This window comes from Pundamilia nyererei, unplaced genomic scaffold (assembly GCF_000239375.1).
Source record: "Pundamilia nyererei isolate P.nyererei 1_Seehausen unplaced genomic scaffold, PunNye1.0 scaffold00093, whole genome shotgun sequence".
In the NCBI taxonomy this organism is placed as follows: Eukaryota; Metazoa; Chordata; class Actinopteri; order Cichliformes; family Cichlidae; genus Pundamilia; species Pundamilia nyererei.
Genome location: NW_005187494.1, coordinates 1,364,254 through 1,385,964, shown reverse-complemented (window position 1 = coordinate 1,385,964; position 21,711 = coordinate 1,364,254). Strand labels below are relative to the sequence as shown.

The following is a 21,711-nucleotide window of genomic DNA, read 5'->3' as shown; positions in this document are numbered from 1 at the left end:
GTAGTGACACAGTTATAAAGTGTGTGTATTTGTGCTCTGCAGAGACTTCAGACAGTAACTGATAACCGACTTCAGGCTATTTCCTGTCAATAATAATGAACACCGCACTCGTGCGCAGGTGCAGAGATGCACACAGCTCATAGCCCTTTATCGTATCCAAGTATACACTGCACTCAGTGTGCACAAACAGTTTATTTCGAGCCGTGAGGCTGAATGCTGGAAGCAGGTGTGTTTGAGTACTACTTACATGGCTTTTGCATGGATGTAGAAATACCTCAAACACGAATAATGCACTGTAAAAATACTAACGTGTTTAAAAGAAAACTGGAAATACATTTTGAAAACATTTGCTCTGGATTGCTTTTATTACTACTTAATTACTTGCGTAGTAAGATACTAGTGCATACCAAGAGCTCAGCTAGTTTATTAGTTTAGCTAGGACTGCAGCTAATGGGATTTATTTTACAGCAGCATTTTTCGACATCACAATAATAACATAGTATTTGCAATGTTTCTGCAAAGAGCAACACCTTGATTTACAAAGAAAGGGCAAGTCCATCCATATTTGGATGCAACAGCACTTTGTGTTTCACTGATGACCGAGGGCTCCCTTCAGTTTTTAGTCTAGCAGTCAGGTGGTGGAAGTAAAGCCATTATTGGAGAATCAGCCTCAGCTTAAAGCTAAGGAGGACAGAAGTAGCTCTCCTTAGACTCATGCGTCTCAGATTTTGCAAAAAGCCTCAGTGTGATGTTTGGAAACAAAGACTGGATCTGACACTTTCTTCAAATCACGACAGCAACACGACTTTTATACATAGAGTATTTATTCCAAAAATTAAATATGACAAATTAAAAAAAAAAAAAAAAAAAAAAAAAAAAGAAAGAAAAAAGGCTCAACTTAGGACCAGGATCAGGTGAGTGTTAAGACAAACTTTAAAAGTTCTTTAACATACAGTTGTACTTATTAATATCATAAATTAAGAAAAAAAAAAAAACATTTTCAAACTCAAATTTTTTTTTCCTTCAAGAATGATATGCAGCCAACCTTCAGAGACAGATTCATTCATTTTGTGGGGAATCCCTTAACATGGGAGACGGGCACTCGTGGAGAAACAAAAGCTCTTTGTCCAAGTCTGTAAACGTCTGAACTTCACATTCGAAAACAAAATGAAGTTTTCAGACAGAGACACGCAAACACGGAGAAAAAGGAAGGCCGGCCAAACCGATTGCACAGAAATTTTACAGCTGCTTCATTATTGCTGTCCATTTAAGAACGAACACACAAAACGCCAACCAAGGACAACATGCAGTACGCCTCACAGAAATAAATAAATATGCTACATCATGTCTACACTGAGATATTCGTTACCTACGAGTCATGAGTGCTTCTTACCCAACCCACTCGCCCAAGTTATGATTTGTATTACTGAAAAATGTTTGGTTTTAGGTTGTGCTTGAGTGCCCGTCCAATAAACCAATCCCTGCAGGCCTTTTGGTCCTGTCAGCTCAAAACGGATAAATTCTGCATATTTTTGTGTTCTTGGCATACATGTCAGAGGTATCCACACACATTACAGTATTTCCAGGTATTAATATATACGTATTAATGTAGACTCTGGGCTCAGCACACTTTGAACATTTTTTTTCCAGCACCATCAGAAAAAGGCACAGTCTGTAACGGACAGGAAAACAACCCCCCAAAAATAAAGCCTCCTCTCATTAATATGCAAAAGAAAAGGTTTAGTATATGAATAAAAATCAAACAATGTCCTAAAGCTTCTCAGATGAGCTTTTGAGATGATAACACAAACAGTGTGCGGAGGGCTGAGGATTCATCTGATCGCTCTATGACAACACAAACCTCGATCACATACATAAACCTAAATTTGGAAAGTTATCGCAGACCTCTACGTTATTAGTTATTAGGCTTCTGCTTCAAATAGGACTTTGTTAGAAAAATAAGCAATACATGCATTTCATTATTAAATGTAAATATAAATATGTTTTTTTTCTTTAAAAGGGGAAAAAAAAGGCATCTGAAGTCCTGTGGCATCACTAGTGGAGAAGGGGGTTCCTGTAATAAGGCTGTCTAAAGGTCAACTTACAGAGACGACCAGAGCACCAGCAAACAACGTTAAATATGCCCGCCATTACTTTTGCTATTGTTCAAGTAAAAAGCAAACAACCCCCCCAAAACAAAAACAACTAAAAGAAATGCTGGTAATGTCTGACATTAAGAAACAGCCTCGGCCAAACAAAGAAACCTAACGAGCACTTCTCTCCCCCGTGAATTTCTGTTAAGTGCAGTAAAATATCCTTTTTGCTTTTTGTGTATAAATATACAGTATTTATGTTTATCTGCTGAAATATTAAATAAAACTCCTCTTATAGCAGCTGATTCTGGTGACACGTGGCAAGGAGAGCGTCAGCACTCACCCCGACCAGGCACATGGGTTTGGTCCAAGGGATGAAACCTGAAGGCTTCATGTGTGTTAAAGTAAACTGAAGGTTTGAGATGAGCAACAGCCTGCGTGGGGCTGGGTGTCCAACAATAACAGCAGTGCAGAGACGTCAATGACGGACTAAAAGTTGAAAAATAAACAAATAAAGATGTCAACATCACCACCTGCAATTCCAAATAGAGGAAAAACCCTCCAGGGGGAAGAAAAACAACAAACACGTAAAGATAACTCTGCTTTTGAGAAAAGTGTCATCTTGGCACTCAAACTGCAACGATTAGTCGATTTTGGGGACCAATTTATATCAACTTGTCAGATACTGGTTTTTGTTGTCATTATTTCTTCTTCTTTTAAATAAAGCTCTTTCCATAAATTTTTCATGTCTGGCTAGCTCAAAATAGATGGGATGCACCAGATAAATACTGGCCCTGCATCAGTGATTATAGCTGCTGAGATCAGTCAGCAGGGCCAATAGCAGCTGATGCATTGTGCATTTTTATTTAATTTCATTATATTTCAAGGAAAACACGTTACCGTTCTTCATCATACATGATAATGAACCACACATATTTGGATTTTAGACTCTTGGGGGCCAACAAAAGAAATTTGATGCATCGCCCTCAGAGTTTACAGACTTCTGATTTATTTTTTTAAACATGCAAATGACTGAAAATAAGGCCTTTGTAGCTGCACTAATCCAAATTTGTTTGTGAAAACAAATGAGACAGAAACCAGCAATAAAAAGCTGAATTTCAAAGGCTGGGACAGCGAATCCTTCTCAAACACAAAATTTATAATCTCGTTTGAGATTGTTAAATACATTTACCAAAAAAAGGGAAAAATAAATAAGAATCAAAGCTACTGCCTTGAGTTTGATCATTTCATCATCGGGAAAACCAGGTTGGTGAACAGTGAGTGTATTTTTGATGTTTTTAGCCGATGTAAAGGTTTTCTTTAGTAAATAAACCAAATGAAATGCATTTAGAGGTCTGGAACCAGGAGACCAAAAGCACCATTTAGAAAACATCATGACCAAGGAGAGCGGTCAAGTATAATTACTGTTCAAATCATCTATGTGCCGAAAAAAAAGAAAAAAAAAAAAGATTAGCTGTAAAAATCATGAAAACATTTTTTTCTGGTTAACATGATGAGTCTGTAGGACCTCAAACATTTTTCATATTCAGATCTGTGATTTAGAAAAACAAAAAACGCAGCAAACATTAGCAATCACACGTGGCTGGCGGTAGGATCATCTACAATCCAGTGTGCTGTGTGTGTTGTTAACAAATCGACTGTTTTGAGGCACCCAAACAGTTTCAAAAAGACCTTCCATCCCACCAATTGTTCAATTTCTAAACATATCAGGCACTTTAACAACACAAACCTCCTCAAACACAATCAGACCTCATCACGACCGAGCCTCACGTCTGAGGCATCAGTCCTACACGGTCACCAGAATGTCAAATACTGCACATTCCTGATTCCATCTTCATTGTCACTTCCCAGATCTCATTAAGAACAACACAAATACTCATGAAAACACACCTGCGCTCTCCATTTTAACACGTTATTGCACTGAAGGAGTTCTTCACAACTGAATCGGTCAGTTTTTTTTCCCCTCTTTAAAAGTAAAAACTGGGAAAAGTCCAAAGGTTTGTGGTCATCTACACACTATTGCTGTAAATTATTCTTAATTTAAGTTAAAAAGGAAAAAGAAAAATCATAAATAGTCAGACAAACAAGAACAAAGTCCATTTCATGGCAATGACTTTGAATCTTATATAGTTCTGTTTATGCACCTCGCCTCACAATAAGGCGACAAACGACAATGCCTCAAAACGGCTGTACGTGGCTCTGCTTAGAAAAATGAAGATTTCATTCAGTGTCTGTGTTGGTAGAGTGCAAAGTTATGCTGCTTACTGTCTGGCTGACAGACTGAGGAACCACACAGAACTGGCTTAAAGGGAGACAGAAGAGAAACCACTAAGGCAGCCCGCCCATTTACAAAAGGTGCCAAAGCTAACATGCTGCCACGTCGATCACACATTTGCTCAGAGAAACAACACAGACAGGCTCTAGAAAGCCAAAGAACAAACATGAACATTAGGCTCAACATGAGGTTACAAAGCAGGTCAGGTCCTCTGTGATTCTACCACCAATGCACCAAAAATAATATATTTTTTTGATTACTGGCTGCTCCACCATCCTTTAAAACCCCAAATAATCCCATAAAAATAAAACTGAGTGTCTGTAAAATGCAGAAGGCGAGGACACGGCTCACGGGGAGAATGAGATGGAGGTCCGGAGCACCTTGGCTGGTTTCAGATTACATAACATGGCTGGACTCCTCTAGGACATTCCTACACAGCCGTCGTCGTTGTTTGGCTTCAGCAAAGCTGCGCCAGCACAGAGTCACTCCGGATCAGGAGGAAGTTGGGCACTAAGACTGGCTGAGTAACTGGGAGGTGGAGTGAAGTGGAGGGGTGTTTAGGCGAAGTACATGGTCCTCAGTGTGTCGTGGTGGATCTGAACAGCCTTGGCCAGAGCCTGGGGGTCCCTGCCGTTACTCTGCCCTGAGACATGGCTGCCCTCCGCACTATGACAAAAAAAAAAGTTATTAAAAAAAAATAGGTACAAGGATAACAAAGGTATACAGAGATACCTGAAATGGTTAGCCCCCAGAAAACCTATGGTACTATGATTATTTAACCCTCACTGATGCGGTTTAACCACCATATTGGACGACATATGCTGTAGTTGTATTAAAAGTCATACTATTGGCCTACATCAAGCTACAAAAACTACTACAGAGATAACAGCAAAATATTAATGCTAATTTGGATTGACTGAAACAAAAAGGTGATCATATGAAACTGTTGTTTTCGAAGGGTACAGGCAATATTAGTCATTAGAAGTTCGAGTCCTCTGGGGTTTCATGAAAAACACAAAAACATTAAAATATTCGGGCCCCACCTGTCATGCTCTTTGTCAACCAGGTGGTAGCGAGCGCGGAAGGCTACAAGGTGAGCATAGTAGGCAGGTGCTGGGATGGACACGGAGCGTGTGCAGCGGACGTAGGTGTGGCACAACTGGTAAGTGAGGAGCTGGAAATCGTCAGCGGTGAAACAGTTGTCATCCCATAGTACGTGGTAGTGAGAAGGACGACTGGTACCCTGGAGGGAGGAAAGCGGAGTTAATCGCACCCAGGAGAGAAAGCAGCTCCAGCGAGAGGCAGCAAACAATGAGCGGCTAAAATTAGGTGAAGCTGGTAGGCCTGTGTGTTTGACAGTAACAGGGTTCCCTTCTCCAACAGCTGCTGAGGTGTCAGTTACGCAGTAGAGTGAGAGGTGTAGTTCTTAGGGAAATGCTTCAAACATGAACATGAGTGAAAGAGGCAGATTCCAGGTTTAACTGACAGGTGGCAGAAAGGGAAATTAATTCTGGTAATTAACAAGTAATGATTGATCAACACGTCACAAGCCAAATAATTTATTTTTTTCACAAATGAGAGACGTGCTCTAAGATTGTTTCAGCTTCACTTTAAGGCAAAGTCACCTGAAAGTTTGCATCTGTCCTTAAAATCTTACCTGGATTCCAGCGTGACTGCAGAGGTAAAAGTCAAACTCGTATGGGTGGGTGATGTCTGTGTCCACTGTGGTGCCAGCAGGAATGTTTCCACTTCGTCCCACCTTATAAGAAGAAACAACGTAACAATATACTGGTTGAAAATAATTTGAGTTTATTACAAAAGCAAGTCTTTTTCAAATATGCATTGACTGGTGTCCAATTACATCTTTTAATCTTATCTTTTAAAGATCCCAAATCTATTTCAAGAGTACATATGATCAATTTGTACATTTATAATTTCATCATCATCATCATCATCATCTCTCTCTCTCTGATTATGCACTCCTCCTCCTCCCCCCTCACACCTCCACCTCAAGCCTGATCTCCTGAACTGAAGTCAGGGCTCTAATAACCAAAAACGTCCATAAACATTCCTATTTCTTTCCAGTATTATCACAATAACTTATTGCCAGCAGATTAAACATGCAACCCTCCTGTCTCCAGACACCTTACAGTGATTTGACTAAACATCATCAGCTGGTTACACACTGTACCTTAACTTAAAGTTACAGGTTGTTTTTCCATCCAGCTTTCCATTAACCATTACAGGCCATTGTTTCCAGATTTTAACCACATTATACAAAAACAGTACGTTTCTAATATGACTAACTAATTAACTCCTCAGAGGAATGGGACAATTGGGAGAAGTGGTAGTTTATTTCTCACCCGCTCAGTGCGATCTGCGCAGAACAGGCGTGTGTGATGGCGTTTCTGCACGACGATGTAGGTTATCCCGGGCTGGTATTCCTTCTCGAGACTGATGCATGCCTCCCTGATTGCCAGCAGCTCATAGTACAGCACCTAAACACAAAATAATACAGTACACATTCAAAAAGTAGATTTTAGAAAATCTTATTACAATATAAGTGGGGAAAAATTACTTATTCTTCGTATCTGATGTGCACATTACCGGTTACTAATTTTAGTTACACATTCATGGCATAACAAATAAACAGCATTTCTTTGGTGTTATTTACCAAATAATAAACAACTTCGTGTACAAGTTAAATTGGTGTTTATGTGGTGCCTGAAAGAGTTTCCACCCAAAGGAAAACTAACAATAAGCCTTGAACAATATATATTTTTTTAAAGTACCTGTCTGAACTGGCCCTCTGACACTCCATCCCTGTAGAAAATGATCCTTGTTGGCTTGTAGCGGGTCGACTTGTAGAACTGGATTAAGAGCTCTCTCACCATAGAGGCCAAATCCTGGATGACCTCCTGTCTAGGCCTCTGGACCCGCACTGTAGCACAGTACCTGCAGGGGTGGGCATCCATACTGCCTACCACCTATAGGAGTGTAGACAATTGCAAAAAACATACAAAAAACAAAACCCTGCCATCATTTTCTGTTAAAAATTCAAAAGTAATACTTTAACCTAGCCAATTAAATAGTATCAACAGTGCAAATAATCTTCAACAACATTTCTATTTATCCGATACATTTCGGCCTGTTTTGTGACTCATCACTGCAAACATGAGCCCGAGAACAAGTACTCAAACCACTATCATCAACATCAACGATTAATTGCTTTTTAAAAAGGTCCCCACAGTCAGCTGACTGTAGTCGCAGCTTGACCTCACAAATCTTAAATCTTGTAAGAGGAACTAACACTCTGAGCCTGTGAAATGCTCTTTAGTGCTCTGTATTCAAGTACAGGAATTTTAAAATAAATCCAAAGATCTACTGAGAGTCAATATTAAAAATAAAAAATAGGAATAATGTGAGCTTGCTTAGAGTGAGTTAATATCTTGGCTGCAGCCTTTTGTACAGCCTGGAGGTATAAAAGATTTATCCAAGCCGGTAATCAGGGCATTACAGTAATCCAAGCACGATGACACCAATACATGAATAATTTTCTCCAGTTCAGCTAAGGAGGGAATATGTTGCAATTTATAAGTGTTTCTTAAACGAAAGAAACCAGAACAGGAAAAAGATGTTTCCTGACGAGACGACTCACCGCTGCAATAGATGGCTTCTTTCCATCTCCTGCAGGAGGATGAGTGACATCAGCCCCAAGGAAGATGATAGGTTGCTGAAACACAGTGGGTCTGGAAGTAAGAGAAAAGAAAAAAAATTTATCTACCAACCAATGTGTCATGAAATGACACAGATCAAACGATTTTTGGCAAACAAACCTCAAGGAGAAAAAGCGCCAACTGTTTTCATAGTTTTAAACTTTGAAACAAATAAACATTGTAAATCATTTATTTCACAGCTTTTTCTAGCTCATAATGTCATAAGCAGTGTTGGGAAGGTTACTTTTAAAATGTATTCCATTACAGAATACATGCCCCAAAATGTATTCTGTAACGTATTTCGTTACGTTACTCAATGAGAGTAACGCATTCTGAATACTTTGGATTGCTTAATATATTATCATGCATTTTTACAACTACGTGAACTATTGCTGTGTGATTTATTACTATTACTGGAGGTAAAGGGACCTCTGGCTAATAGGTCGGTTCGTGTCGGGCTCGTAGCCGAAAAATAGCTTTACTTTGTTGTGTGGGTCAACTTTTCTTGCGAGAGCGAGAGCGAGAGCGAGAGCGAGAGAGAGAGAGAGACCTTGAAAGGCTGCTGCAACAGAACTTATTGTTTCGGAGGAAAACACGAACACAGCGTACAGTCGAGTCTTAATAGCTTACTTACAACTGGGCTCGTCAGGCACTCTTCTTGGCTGCAGTGGTTATTATTACTACATTTACATGCTTCCAGCTCCCGTTTTTGCTCGATGACAACTCTACTTTTTGACTCTCCTTTTTCTCCCACCTCACGCTCACAGACACATAACGAGTATGGCAGTCCATTCTCCCTGCAGCACGGACTACACTGCCCATGAGGCTACATTCTTTAGAGCAGGGGTGCCCAATCCCAATCCTCGAGAGCTACCGTCCTGCAGCTTTTAGACGCATCCTTCTTCTGACACACCTGAATGGCTTGTTATCAGGCCTTTGCCAAACCTGATGGCATGCTGAAGAGGTAATCACACCATTTGATTCAGCTGTGTTAGAGTAGGGATGCATCTAAAAGCTGCAGGATAGTAGATCTGGGATTGGGCACCCCTGCTTTAGAGCTATACCTGTAGCATTCTGCCTATTAGCTTAGCACAACAACAACAACAAAAACGCGCTCTCTCACCCAGGAAACACACAGAGCGAGAGCGTCACCCTGTAACGATGGCAACCGCAACGCTGCCGCCTGGAACTACTGTCAAACAAAACCGAAATGGTCCTGACCGCCACAACATGAAACAGGAAAGTACCGCCGTGTAATCCATTTATTTCAACAAAGTAACTGTATTCTAAATACCACCTTTTTAAACGGTACCTGAAACGCAATACAGTTACTCATATTTTGTATTTTAAATACGTAACGGTGGTACATGTATTCCGTTACTCCCCAACACTGCATATAAGCACTTCAGTGAGAATCTGTTTAAAAAAAAACCAAACAAAAAACCATCAAAGTCTGTTAATTTCAGTTTGAAGTTTTGTGAGCTTACCGCTGATGTGGAACCAGAATGTTGTTGATGCCTCCCAGTTTGACATTGATCTTGAGGCAGAGGTTAGAGAGGGTCTGAGGGGACGTTTTTACTACGTTCTTCACCTGGACGCATTGGGTGGCCATGCCGAGGAGGGTGTCACCCACCCGCTTCACCTCAGCTGTGGGTAATCAGAAATATTAGTCATCCTTTTACTCTATGCAGGCATGCTTGATAATCATATGTCAGACATATAAAGCCATTTTCTGCTTCGATAGAGTTTAACTTCAAAATCTCTCTTTTTTTTTTTTTTTTAGAACACAAAGATATTATTGTTAAACAACACTTGGTTTAGAAATTAAAAGATCTTTGTACCATAGACTGGTGTTTTGCCAGGTAGGATCACGATGATGAGCTGCAGTCCAGCGTAGGTGTTCTTCAGGTGTCTAAACATGGGCTCCACGCTGTCAGCTCCCTGGGCATATTTACAGAAACAGGGCTGGCCTTGGATAGGCATCCCAGCATCCTTTGAGATTTTCCGCAGCTGGTCAGTGAAGCTCCTGAAAGAAGAAGGGGAATTAAAGTTTAATGAGCAGTATGGTTCTGAAGATTAACAATCCGTACTTAACTTATACCTCCATAGAACAAATCAAATACCTTAAATAACCAATGAAACTTTGTTTCAGTTTACTTTTTGAAACTACAACAAATTGTTACTAAATTAACACACTTCTAAAGCAAGTCTAACATATGTATATCCACTAAGTGCTGTTTCACAGTTTAACCACTTTGTAAATAAATAACCAAACCAAGCTCACTTGAGGATCTCTTCTCTGCACTGCCTCTGGGTGGCAAAGCAGGCGATGGCCCACATCTTGATCTCCACTCCAGTGTGAAACTGCTTCCCTCTCATGTCCCAAACCCCGTGACTGGGTGTGGCCACTGTGCGGTTCTGCAATGACAGTGTAGGGTTGATCCGCTGGGGCTGGCAGTCACACAAACAAATATAATACATGGACAATGACAATGTATGGATTCATAAAACGTAAGCAGCTAGTGGGAGCTCAGCTGGTTTTCTTAATCGGCTGAGTGACTGATTGGCTCATTATTTAGTAATATTTTTGCTGCTTTTATTCTTTCTTTCGTCATGCACATGCAAAGGGAAAAAAATTTTATGATTGACATGCAAAACAGAGCCACTAAAAATAAATCAACATTATCTGTGTAGATGATCTCCCTAAACAGCATTCATGAGTTAAGGTGTAATTAAACAGAAATCACAAACATGTTCAGAAAGATGAGAAAATGTTAGCTGAATTAGTTTGTAGTCGAACAGTGGAAGCAAATTAAAGATGATTTCTCCTCCCAGGGTTTTCTCCACAGGAAAACTAGCTAATTCATTTACTTAATGAAATTAGTAAATTAAATTCATTTACTTTTGTGTTGCACATCTCCACCTGCTAGCATCTCCTCCTTTTCACACAATTTTGGTGTCAAGAGCCACAGATTTCATGGATATTTTGGAAAGTATTATGCTTTGTTAAGGATGGATGATAACTTCTTTTTTTTTTTAACATCATGTAAACATTTAGAGTTGTATTATTGTGGATGATGTGGTACGGCATAGCCGTTCTGAAGTGAAATTCACCTGCTTTATAAATGTTTTTCATGTAATAATTCTGACTATGCAGCACACTGACCTTTGAGAGTTGCATAACTGCACATTTTTAATCATAAGAACAAATCTTTTTAACATGAAAAAATATACACAATTTGCAAAAAACAATCACCAACACCTTCACATATATGAAATCGCATGGCTGAAATACATGTTGGGGAACGCTTTCTGTCAGTCAGCTCCTTTCTTCATCCTCAATTTAGGTTTATTTAACTTGAAAGTAGCACAAAGGTGTGCTAAAGGGGGCAATTTTGCTTCATTTCTGGTTTTGCTGCTTCTGTGTTGGACTCTGCATAGATAGGGTTCAAACAGCTGATCCCAAGTGCAGCAAAAGGAAACCAGGTGAAGCAGAGGCTAACAGGTGCCACAAAGATTGTACCCCATTTGTGATTGTCAGTGGAATCAGGACGATCCCAGGATGCCACTTGGTTTTCTCAAAGCAACGGCAAGGACTTTTTTTGGCTGAAAAATGTGCACCTCATCTCTTGCCTCATTACACATACTTTCTGCAACTGCGCTGAAGGAAAACTGTGCTTCTAGTTTGTTGCAAACACGCCATAAGACCATACTGTTTTGGTTGTGTAGGTTGTTTCTCCCCCTCAGATTTCAGGCCCCTCTTCTACGAAAGCAGCGTCCAGTTTGGATTCAGGAGACAGACACACTCTACTTTTAAGATTAGATTTAACTTTTTTTTGATAAAACATATAGTTAGGGCTGGATCAGGTGACCCTGAATCCTCAGTTATGCTGCAATAGGTGTAGGCTGCTGGGGGATTCCCATGGTCCATTGAGTATTTCTTATTCAGTCATCCTTTTCCCAACTCACAATGTGTTAATACACCTCTCTGCATTTAATCATTGGTTCTTATTAATCTCTGGCTCTCTTCCACAGGATGTCTTTTGTCCCATCTTCCTCCCCTCACCCCAAACCGGTCGAATCAGCAAGTCGCCCCTCCCTAAGCCTGGTTCCTCTGAAGTTTTGTTCCTGTTAAATTTGAGTTTTTCATTCCTACTGTCACTAAAGCTCTTGCTCATAGGGGCTCATTTAATTGTTGGAGTTTTTTAATAATATAAATCACCTTGAGGCGACTGTTATGGTTTGACGCTGTATCAATAAAACTGAAGAAAAAAAACAAACAAACCCAAAAAACCCCCAAAAACTCTTCCTGTGGCTAAGTGGAGGAAATCCTGTTGTCTGCAACACACACAGAGACATGTAGAAGGACACACACATGCGTATGAAGCGTGATTTAAAGGGGAAGGTACCATAAAGGGTTCAGAGCTCACCCTGCCACCATACTGCAGCATGGGGGCTGGCAGGACTCGACCCGTCACCTGAGCCATCTCATCTCGCACACGGAACTGAAACTCCTGGACAAACGGGTCGGCGTCATAGTTTGCACTCCGCACCTAAGAAGGGGACAAAAGTCTATTTATTCAAAGACACCAAAAAACTAAATCTCCCATGCTGCATTACTTTTGGCCTACAGGCCACTCACCAGCCTGCTAATCTCCTCTTGTCTGTCTGGTGCAGAGCGGGCTGTGGCTTTGATCATGGTTGATGTTTGGTTGTCTGTTAGCTTTTTAATACAGCGCTGTCCTGCTACAATGTTGCACACCTGAAAGTAAAAACAAAAGTGTGGAAGCGGTTAATCAGCTGCATTTCTCAGGAAGGTATTGAACCCAAACGAGTCACTGACAAAATGGAAACTACAGTAGACCGACTGCAGTGGAGTTACATATCTCACATTTATATCTTCTCTGTGAAATTTTAATCAACTTGTAAAGCTATATTTTACATTTTCATGTATTTAACAAGCCAACTACCTACTCAAAAGAACCTGTTTCTAAACTTCCATTAGTTGAAGAGAAAACAAACAGCATCACAAGATGGATATAATGGTAAGAACAAAAATAAAAAATAAAAATAAAAAAAAAATAAAAAAAATAAAACCACACAACCCCCTCCCCCAAAAAAAACAAACAAAAAAAAAAAAAAAAAAAAAAAAAAAAACCAAAAAAAAACCCCTCCTAATTAATCCTGTATTTGGGAAATTCTTTCAGTTAAAATGATAGTGTCCTGACTTATTACAAGTTTTGAGTTTTCCTGTATGATCTTAATCATCAAGAAACCGTTCTCAAACCAGGGTAGTTTACACAAAAGAGAAGGCCCAATGCTGCTTAACACCATCCATCCCTCTCAAAGGAGACAGTGGAGCTTGGTGAAGCTGTGGCTTGAGCCACATAGTGTCATAGACCAAACTTATTCAAGGATTCTGGTATTATAATACTAAAGGCTTGAAACGTTAAACATGAAGGTAGGCTACCCAAGATGAGGTAGGTTAATTTTTTTTAATATGACCTACCTATTGAGTAGTAACATGCAAACTGAGTCCAGGTTCAATAAATCAAAAACAAGTAGGCCAGATGAGGACATGGCAGTGTTTCACTGGTAGTGCGCTGCTCTGAGTGTTAAAAATAATGTGTCAGTGCCATTTAAAAACAAACAAAAACAAAACAAAAAACCCCCACTAATGTAGTGCGTTTCTTGTTATGAATCCAACACCACCATTGTGAGCTTACTGGCCAAACAGTCGACCCTATGACCCTAGATGCGAAAAAAAAGCTCATTTTCTAAAACCTTTATTTAACCAGGAAGTGAAACTTGAGATTAACAATCTGTGTTCATAGGGTGTCGTCATCCAACATAGGCAGCATTAACCTAACATTCTTAGATGCCAACTTCATGGAAACTCCATAGAAGGGCCCTGCCAGGTTTAAACCTCGCAGTCCCAAGAATTCATGTCACAAAATTCATTTAGACCTCAGGAATCAACGTGTGTCGACTGTCTTTTGTAGAGCGAGAAATGCACATTGTTCTCAATCCCAGTAGCAAGTAACCTCTAATGATTTAAAATCCAGAGACTGTTCTTTTAGGGTTTTAGGGCAAACTCCTACGATCAACATTAGTTCTTACCTCTAGAGGCAAGTAGGTGTGTTTCTGTTCCTGTCCCACCTGCAGACAAGGCAGGTGGGGATATTTCAGCTGCAGATTGTACTTCTCTCTGAAGTACTGAGCCACTGTGCGCTCAACTGTTTGACCGTTCTCAAGCTGCAATGGAAATCTGAGGATTTGAAAGTAACAAGAATGTGTTATTGTAAGCCAGCAACAGCTTTGAGTGCGAGTTAACATCTACTGGGGGAGCAATATGGAAACGTACGTCTGGAGGCTGGCAGGGCGCCGTGTTACATTGCAGACTCTGTACTTCCTACGCATGGTTCCACAGTGTGTCACTTCCACTTTAAGACCTGTGAAGATTTAAATGATAAGCAGTTAGCTCCCCCCCAACAGTGGAACAACTGATACCTCAATTACATACACGATCTTAAATTATCTGCAGCAATAAACAAAATGTTATTACTGTGACACTGTGATAAAAAACAAGCAGAGGCTGTCACTCCTCTGTGATGTACCTTTGATCTCTTTGGTGAACTTGACCCTGTGGGAGTCTGTGAGAGGGCGTGGCTGCTCGTCAATGTTGTGAATGTCCAGAACCTCACACATGAACTGAATGACTGGCTGGGCTTTGTAGAAAGCTGTGGCTGACACTGAAAAAACACAAGATGAGTTAGGACAGTCAAAATGGTAGGCCAGAAAGATTCATTTTCAGTCACATAACCAAAAGTTACTTTTGGGAAAATCTAATTGTTGCAACTTTGACCAGTGCCACAACAACAAATGAGATCAATATAAGAATGGTGAAGCCTTATGTAGACAGCCAAGACATGCCGAATTGGTTTAGAGGCTTTGATTAAGACAAAAAGGGAAATCTGAATTTGATTATAAGTCATTAAACAGCTGGACACCAAGAGCTGTAGCACATTCTGGATTTTGTTGTGACAAAACAGTAACAAATACTGAAATGTCTGCTTTTCCCAAAATTTCCTAATGACATTAAAAGTTAGTTTTGTGCTTTTACTATCGTGCCAAAAAAAGAATTATAATACGTAAGTTAATGTGCATACACTCAGAAGACCTTTCCAAATGTAATGAAATGTAACACAAAACATCCAAAGCTTACCAATTAACATGAAGAATTCAACTAGAAGAATTAAAATCAAACTGAAGTTTACAGGAAACCTGCTTATAAGTCAAACAGGTCTAGAGACCAGTCAGTGTGGCCTTTCAACGTGGCAGGGATCACTGACTGGTTATGGATAGGTGACTAAGGGGAAGGCAGAATTAATTCCCTGACTGGCGAGTGGTTGCTGGCAGTCTCCGAAATCATTTGCAGAGAGAGTACAGCAGCAAAAACCTTCTTGTGATGGCTTTGGTTGCTAGCAGATTGCTCTGGTCGCCCACCGAATGCATGAAGACACCAATTTGCTTGCCAACACTCACGAACTACCCACACTGTGATAAATTCCTGAAAGTGTGACGGAAACTGAAAACAGAACATTTGTCATCAAAGCAATAGACATACCTTTTGAAATAATTCAGCAATAAGATGCAACTTTTACTCTGAAGGCAAACATTCTTAGCCTCTGTCACATTATGAGGTTCCACTACTGCACTGCAGTGAAACTTCCAAACGCGTTGGTCCATAAATTGCATCCTCCACGCAAACTATGGGCAACCGCAGCAATCTGCTGGTGACCAAAGTAATCATAAAGCAACTAGTTTCATCTAATGACTGCCTGCACCATTTAGCGCCCACTCACAACCAATCAGGAATCATATTTTCTTTGAGTAACTGGTTGGCAGCCATTCCCCAACCTGCTAATCTGTCTCCAAGTCTGTGTGACTAAAAGAAGACAGCTGAAAAAACTCAGAAAAGAGAAAAATGGTAAAACTTGTAAAAATTTTAAGACCTTTACTTTTGTACAGATTAACTAGTAGTAGTTAAGTTTAGTGCACACACAGTAACAATCATGTCATGCGTATTCACTACATGCATTCCTTTTAAATGTTCCTGCTTTCACCATCCTTACCATCAATATTTAGCATCATCTTCCACATGGCTGGCCGTACTGACTGATGGAAGCCGAACCAAACTTCTCTTCCTCCACCTAGTGGATGGTCATAGTCCTTTGGGGAGGAGAAGAAGGATCTTCCAACAGGGGTGTACCTGGTGACGATGTAGAGGACACGCAGAGGTAAGCAGGGAACAGAAATTACACTTACTGTGATAGGAAGCGACATTCCCTGTGGAGTTCACTGGGTACAGCAAAACAAGCCATGAGTTTCATGTCTCAAACCACAGGAGGCTCAGAGGGTTTGTGTTCATGTTACTGAAAGTTATTTTGGTTAATGGATTCACCAAATGACACATCCCAAGGTAGATTACATAAAAAGATGCTTTTAATCCATCTCTGCATGTCAAATTCAAATCCCAGTGGGGTCATCTACTAATCTAAAAATACATCTACCTGAGGTATTGTAGATGAAATGCAATACATGAAATGTGCAACTCTGTTGTGGTTGAAATGCTGCATAATAAATTAAGGGAGCTGTATATCTCCAGGATGCGAGCATCTTTGGATCATATTTCCTGACTTGAGAATTAACTAACAAAGACACTACTCACATGTTTAATTCAGATTACATTATTTAGCCTTTACAGTTTTTAATCACTTAAATGTAAAATGCAACAGAGTAATGGCAAACAAGAAGCAAAGACATTCTGACAGAAATAGGACAAATGAACGAAATCTATGATTAAATTATGCAATAAGATGGCAAATGAACAGCCCTAAGAGCCAATCAGCTAGGGCTGCACGATTAATCGTTAGAAGATCGCGATCTCGATTCATACTTATGTGCGATCTCATTTCCAAATGACAACGATTAAAAAAAAAAAAAAAAAAAAAAAGACGACGATTGTACCGCATTTTGATCCGGGACGTAATCTGCATGAAAACAAGCGCTCACTCTTCCTGCTCAACAAATGACAAGGGCGGAGCCTTATACCACGTGGTACAGAAGCTGTGCCGTGTGATGCTAAAATTAGCAGGGAAAAACAACGGAGAGCACGGCAGGGATGACGAGAAAGTGACAGGAGAAAATCCGTCCTGGTCAACCACCCAAACATCAATAACGGGAACCTTATACAGCGCTTCCCTATACCCGTCGAACTCCCGCAGGCACAAAGAAATTACGGAGGCCATCACTTATCACCTGACCAAAGATATGGCTCCCATCAACACTGTGCAAAACGAGGGATTTAGGAAAATGATCAACACCCTAGACAAACGCTACACAGTGCCGTCCCGCAACTATTTTTCTATTGTTGCACTACCTGCTCTATACACGCAGTGTCGAGCAACGGTGGAGACGGAATTTCAAGCAGTACAACATTTTGCGGCAACAACAAAACGTAAGACATTTGTTGTTTTTATGTTTATTGTTTTTATGTTCAGTTTCAACTGTTACGAAGTTGATGTGCAGTTAATAAGTGCAATAAATATTTATACTGGAAAAGAGAATCGAGAGAATCGTGATCTCAATTCTAAGCCAAAAAAAATCGTGATTCTCATTTTATGCAAAATCGTGCAGCCCTACAATCAGCAAGGTCAATGGGAAAAAAGTACATAGTTAGGACATGAGTACACAGCTGAGCTTCGCAGCAGTTTCAGCTGTGAGGTTGCAGGTAAATCTACTTGTTTTCATAAGAGCTTGGTAAGTGTACTTATTCTTATTGTATTCAGAATGTAATTTAGCATTTCATTTGCTCAAGTGCTTTGGTGGAATTAACCAAAGATGGCGAGGACAGCATGATGGATTGAGCAATTTATGATGCTATAACCTTATATATGTAAACTGCAGAATAGTTTAGAGATAATCTGCTGGATTTTTAAACCAGATCATCCTTCAGAAATTAAATAGAACAATTCAGACAAAGGCTTCAACTTAATATCCAGGAAGTTTCCAATTGAATGTTTCCAATTGAAGACACTTGCTAAACAGTAGACATCAATGCCAGTTATTTTGAAATAACATTAAATAATTCGAACAAATGTTTCATATAATTTTCTAGTTGTTCAGTTTAGAAAGGTGTTTATCAGCAAAACAAACCTTCACACATGTGCAAGACAAGAAACTCACTTCATGGACGGCAGATGCCGAAGGACAACATCCACAGCATGAACAGGGTTAGTGCTCAGAGGTTTATCCAGGTCCAGTGGCCCTGGTGCTCCGCGTCCTGTCAAGACTTCATGTAGCATGTGCCAGCTGACTAATGACACAAATTTAATTGAGACTTTAAAAGGTCGGTCCTTCCCACCTTCACCTGGCAGGGTGACATCCAGATCAACCTGTTTAAGAAAAGAGAAAAAAAAATGATACAGGGGTTATACTTAATCAGTGGTACCAAGTGTTGAGTTCTCATTTCTCAATTAAAAGACAAAAACTTCTAGGACTCTACAAAATATGACTTATTTATGATGATCAAACTTTTTGCCCTTAATTTGTGTGTGTGAATAAAAACTTTATCTGTACAATCATGTCACATTGGAGCACTTTATGAATTTCATCAAAAGTGGGCCTAAGCATAAAAGTGAACATGTGCTTATTCGACAACATTAAATCCAATAGCAGGCTAAAACCAATCAGATAACATCTGAGTCAGGCGTCATATTTAACTGACATCGCTTTATGCAAGCAAGTTTCAATTTGACTTCTTTTCCGTGCTTTCTCTGCACATCTCTTTGGTGGGAGGGACCAAGACTTGAGTGGAGGTGAACAAGATTAGCAATGAAGAGGGGAATTTATTTCTAAACTGTTAAACAGCTTTATACTTTGATATAACCCCATGTCCAGGGTAAAAGGTTGCTGGAGTTAACTAAACCTAAACTTGTGTATTTAAAACTAGCTCAAATTTAACCCTTTCATCAAAGTGGTCACATTTGTGTACACTGCCTACTTTGATGCTGGGAGTACAATTTATTTGCATTCCAATTTCTGTAATTCCAATTTGTTACATTTTGCTTCTGATAATGCCTACATTAATTAATAAATAAAAGACTCAAGCTCACATCAATAAAAGTGAAAACTGAACTAAAACTCTGGTTACCAAAAATAAGAACCACCTGAGCAAGTGAGTTTTAGACATACAAATGCGTACTGACAAGTTCAACTCTCGGGCACTAGAAATCAATATCATAGATAAGAAGCTGCTGACAGGTGCAACCTAAACAAACCAACACCACACAGAGGATCTAGTTTCTTACCCCACCAGTGGCCACAGGAAGTGGGCTCACAGTGTAGAGGCTCTTCTTCCCATCATAAACTGGCAGCCGGTCACCAAAGATGGTCACCTTAAAATGCTGCACCATGGAGTCCACTACCTCCCTGCAAATGATCACACTGCAGCGTCACTATTAATGGATGCATAAAAGTGTAGGTGTAAAATGCAAAGGAAAAGTAAATAATGTCCTGTTAGTTCTTCTGTAAAAATCTACACAGACATATGAGCCAAATTACCAAATAAGTTTGGGGATTTTCCCTTACCTATTGACCCGCCGCGGGCATTTATCAGGCTTAATGTCCACCTCATACAGGTAGACATCAATCTTGGGGATTTCCACCTGAAAACAGTTGGCCAGAAGCTTGATGGATTTTCCAAGGGTGCCATAGCCCGGTCGCCGTGGCAATGTGAACAGCGCTTGGGCTTCAACGGCTCCTAAAGCAGTGACAATAAAATTATAATTATTGTTTTATTCCAAAATTAAAGTAGCCAAGAGGCCACAACCTTGGGCAGTTAATACAATGAATCATTACAAGACAACTGAAATAAGACCATCAAGATGCTATTTCAATTTGACAGCGGTGTCTGTCCAAAAGAGACACACCCTTCCTTTGCAGTAACCCCCAAGTCACTCCCAAGCTGCAGGATTACTTTAGTCTACATTTATCTATATTTGTTTATTTTGTTAATTATATTTTCAGCAGAAAAAGCTCAAAGGAATGGAAACAGTTTTATGGACATGTTGAACAACAGCAGAGTTTTAGCTTTTACCGACTAGTATTTACTGTAAATCTAATCTCACTTCTCAATTTTTGCTCTTATACACAAATGTATTCAGTGTACGGTAAATTCATACAGCACTTATTCTTTGTACGAAAGCACATAATCTATGTTGCATTCACACCTACGGCTAGTGTGGAATCACCGATTACCCAGATGTGCATGTCTTTAGACTGTGGGAGGATGCTGGAGTACACCGAGGGGGAGGAAAGGCCCCCACCTACCAGGAGGTTCAAAACAACCTTCCTTCTTGCTATGAGGCAACAGTGCCAACCACTGCACCACAGTACCACCGAGTGTAGAGCACCCTTACAGAGAGAAAGGCAAACTGAAGGAAGGAAGTGGTTAATAAGGAGGAAAAGTGCAGACAGTGTAAGCCGGTTCTGATGGTCAGGGATGTTAAGCATTGCCTCATTTTAAACCGACAAAACTGAAAGACACAGACGAACACTGCGATTCCCACATCAATCTGATAATGGCCATAGGAAAGGTTACAGAGTTGGGTGACATTTTAAAATAAAGACCAGCTTGGCGGTCACAGATTTCTTCTGACTGACATGGCCTTTGCCAGACAGGAGAAGGCGGCGAGTGACACACCACGCTTATTTGACATCAATTTTCATAAAATACCAAACTGGAAAATACACATTGAAAGAAAAAAGAAAATGAAAATGACATCACACAACCACACAATTTCCACGAAAGTGACTCAGAGGATCCGCAAGACAATGTTTGCGCATACATACACAGCTGAAGCTGTAAAGGCACCAAGACTTTGAGCACTTGGTTGCTGCTGAAATGAAAGTGTGAATCAGAGAAAAGAAATTCTACAACAGTGATGAAGTGAGGACTATGGCTATGAAATCAGTGCAACTGAGAAACTGGGGGTTGAAAAAGTTAAACTGTTTCAGGTTCTGAACTCTCATCTGGATCTGAATGTGTGATAAGGAGGCATTATTGACTAAAACAATACACTTTCTGCATGATGGTTACCCCAGGTTGTTTTATTCCCTTGTGCCATTCCCATGGTGACGGCACCCATGCTGCCATAATTCTCCATGGTAACTACAACCGTGCCGACAGGAGGAGGGAAGAGCAGGCCAACATGGATTTACCTTATTTATCCCTGAGCTGCAATGAAGAAGGAGAAAAAAAAAGAAAAAGAAAAAAAAAAAAAGGTTCTTCCTGAGAGATATGATAGCTCAGGCAGGTAAAAGGGTGCCCATTATCTATTTAAGAGCCATCAGTATAGCAAAATAAAAGATCAAAAATGTCAAAATCATGTATTCTATTTAAGCTTTTATAAAAACACTAGTTGGGTATATGTCTATTCAACACAAGGATAAGGATTACTACACTTAACCGAAACTAGATGTGAAAAATGAAAAACAAAAAAATAACCAAAAAAACCAAAAAAAAAAAAAAACCAAGGGGGGG

The 21,711-nt window shown here is 40.0% G+C and overlaps 1 protein-coding gene across 3 annotated transcripts in view; it reads right to left on the bottom strand.

Moving 5' to 3' along the window:
* Positions 1-1,739: 1,739 nt before the first annotated feature.
* The window catches only part of ago3b (argonaute RISC catalytic component 3b), a 24,611-nt gene continuing 4,639 nt past the window's right edge, over positions 1,740-21,711 (bottom strand). For 2 of the 3 annotated variants that reach the window (XM_005739749.2, XM_005739748.1), the window contains exons 3-20: positions 19,758-19,929; positions 19,478-19,598; positions 18,354-18,562; positions 16,241-16,377; positions 14,723-14,857; positions 14,470-14,557; positions 14,226-14,373; positions 12,748-12,867; positions 12,515-12,658; positions 10,390-10,523; positions 9,947-10,131; positions 9,593-9,752; positions 8,048-8,138; positions 7,182-7,376; positions 6,753-6,887; positions 6,047-6,148; positions 5,433-5,632; positions 1,740-5,055 (exon numbers count right to left, since the gene is read on the bottom strand). In XM_005739749.2, the coding sequence (XP_005739806.1) occupies positions 4,947-5,055; positions 5,433-5,632; positions 6,047-6,148; positions 6,753-6,887; positions 7,182-7,376; positions 8,048-8,138; positions 9,593-9,752; positions 9,947-10,131; positions 10,390-10,523; positions 12,515-12,658; positions 12,748-12,867; positions 14,226-14,373; positions 14,470-14,557; positions 14,723-14,857; positions 16,241-16,377; positions 18,354-18,562; positions 19,478-19,598; positions 19,758-19,929 (2,585 nt within the window). In that variant the 3' untranslated portion in view covers positions 1,740-4,946. The remainder of the gene's footprint in view (positions 5,056-5,432; positions 5,633-6,046; positions 6,149-6,752; positions 6,888-7,181; positions 7,377-8,047; positions 8,139-9,592; positions 9,753-9,946; positions 10,132-10,389; positions 10,524-12,514; positions 12,659-12,747; positions 12,868-14,225; positions 14,374-14,469; positions 14,558-14,722; positions 14,858-16,240; positions 16,378-18,353; positions 18,563-19,477; positions 19,599-19,757; positions 19,930-21,711) is intronic. The other variant, XM_013912589.1, reaches the window with a different exon arrangement.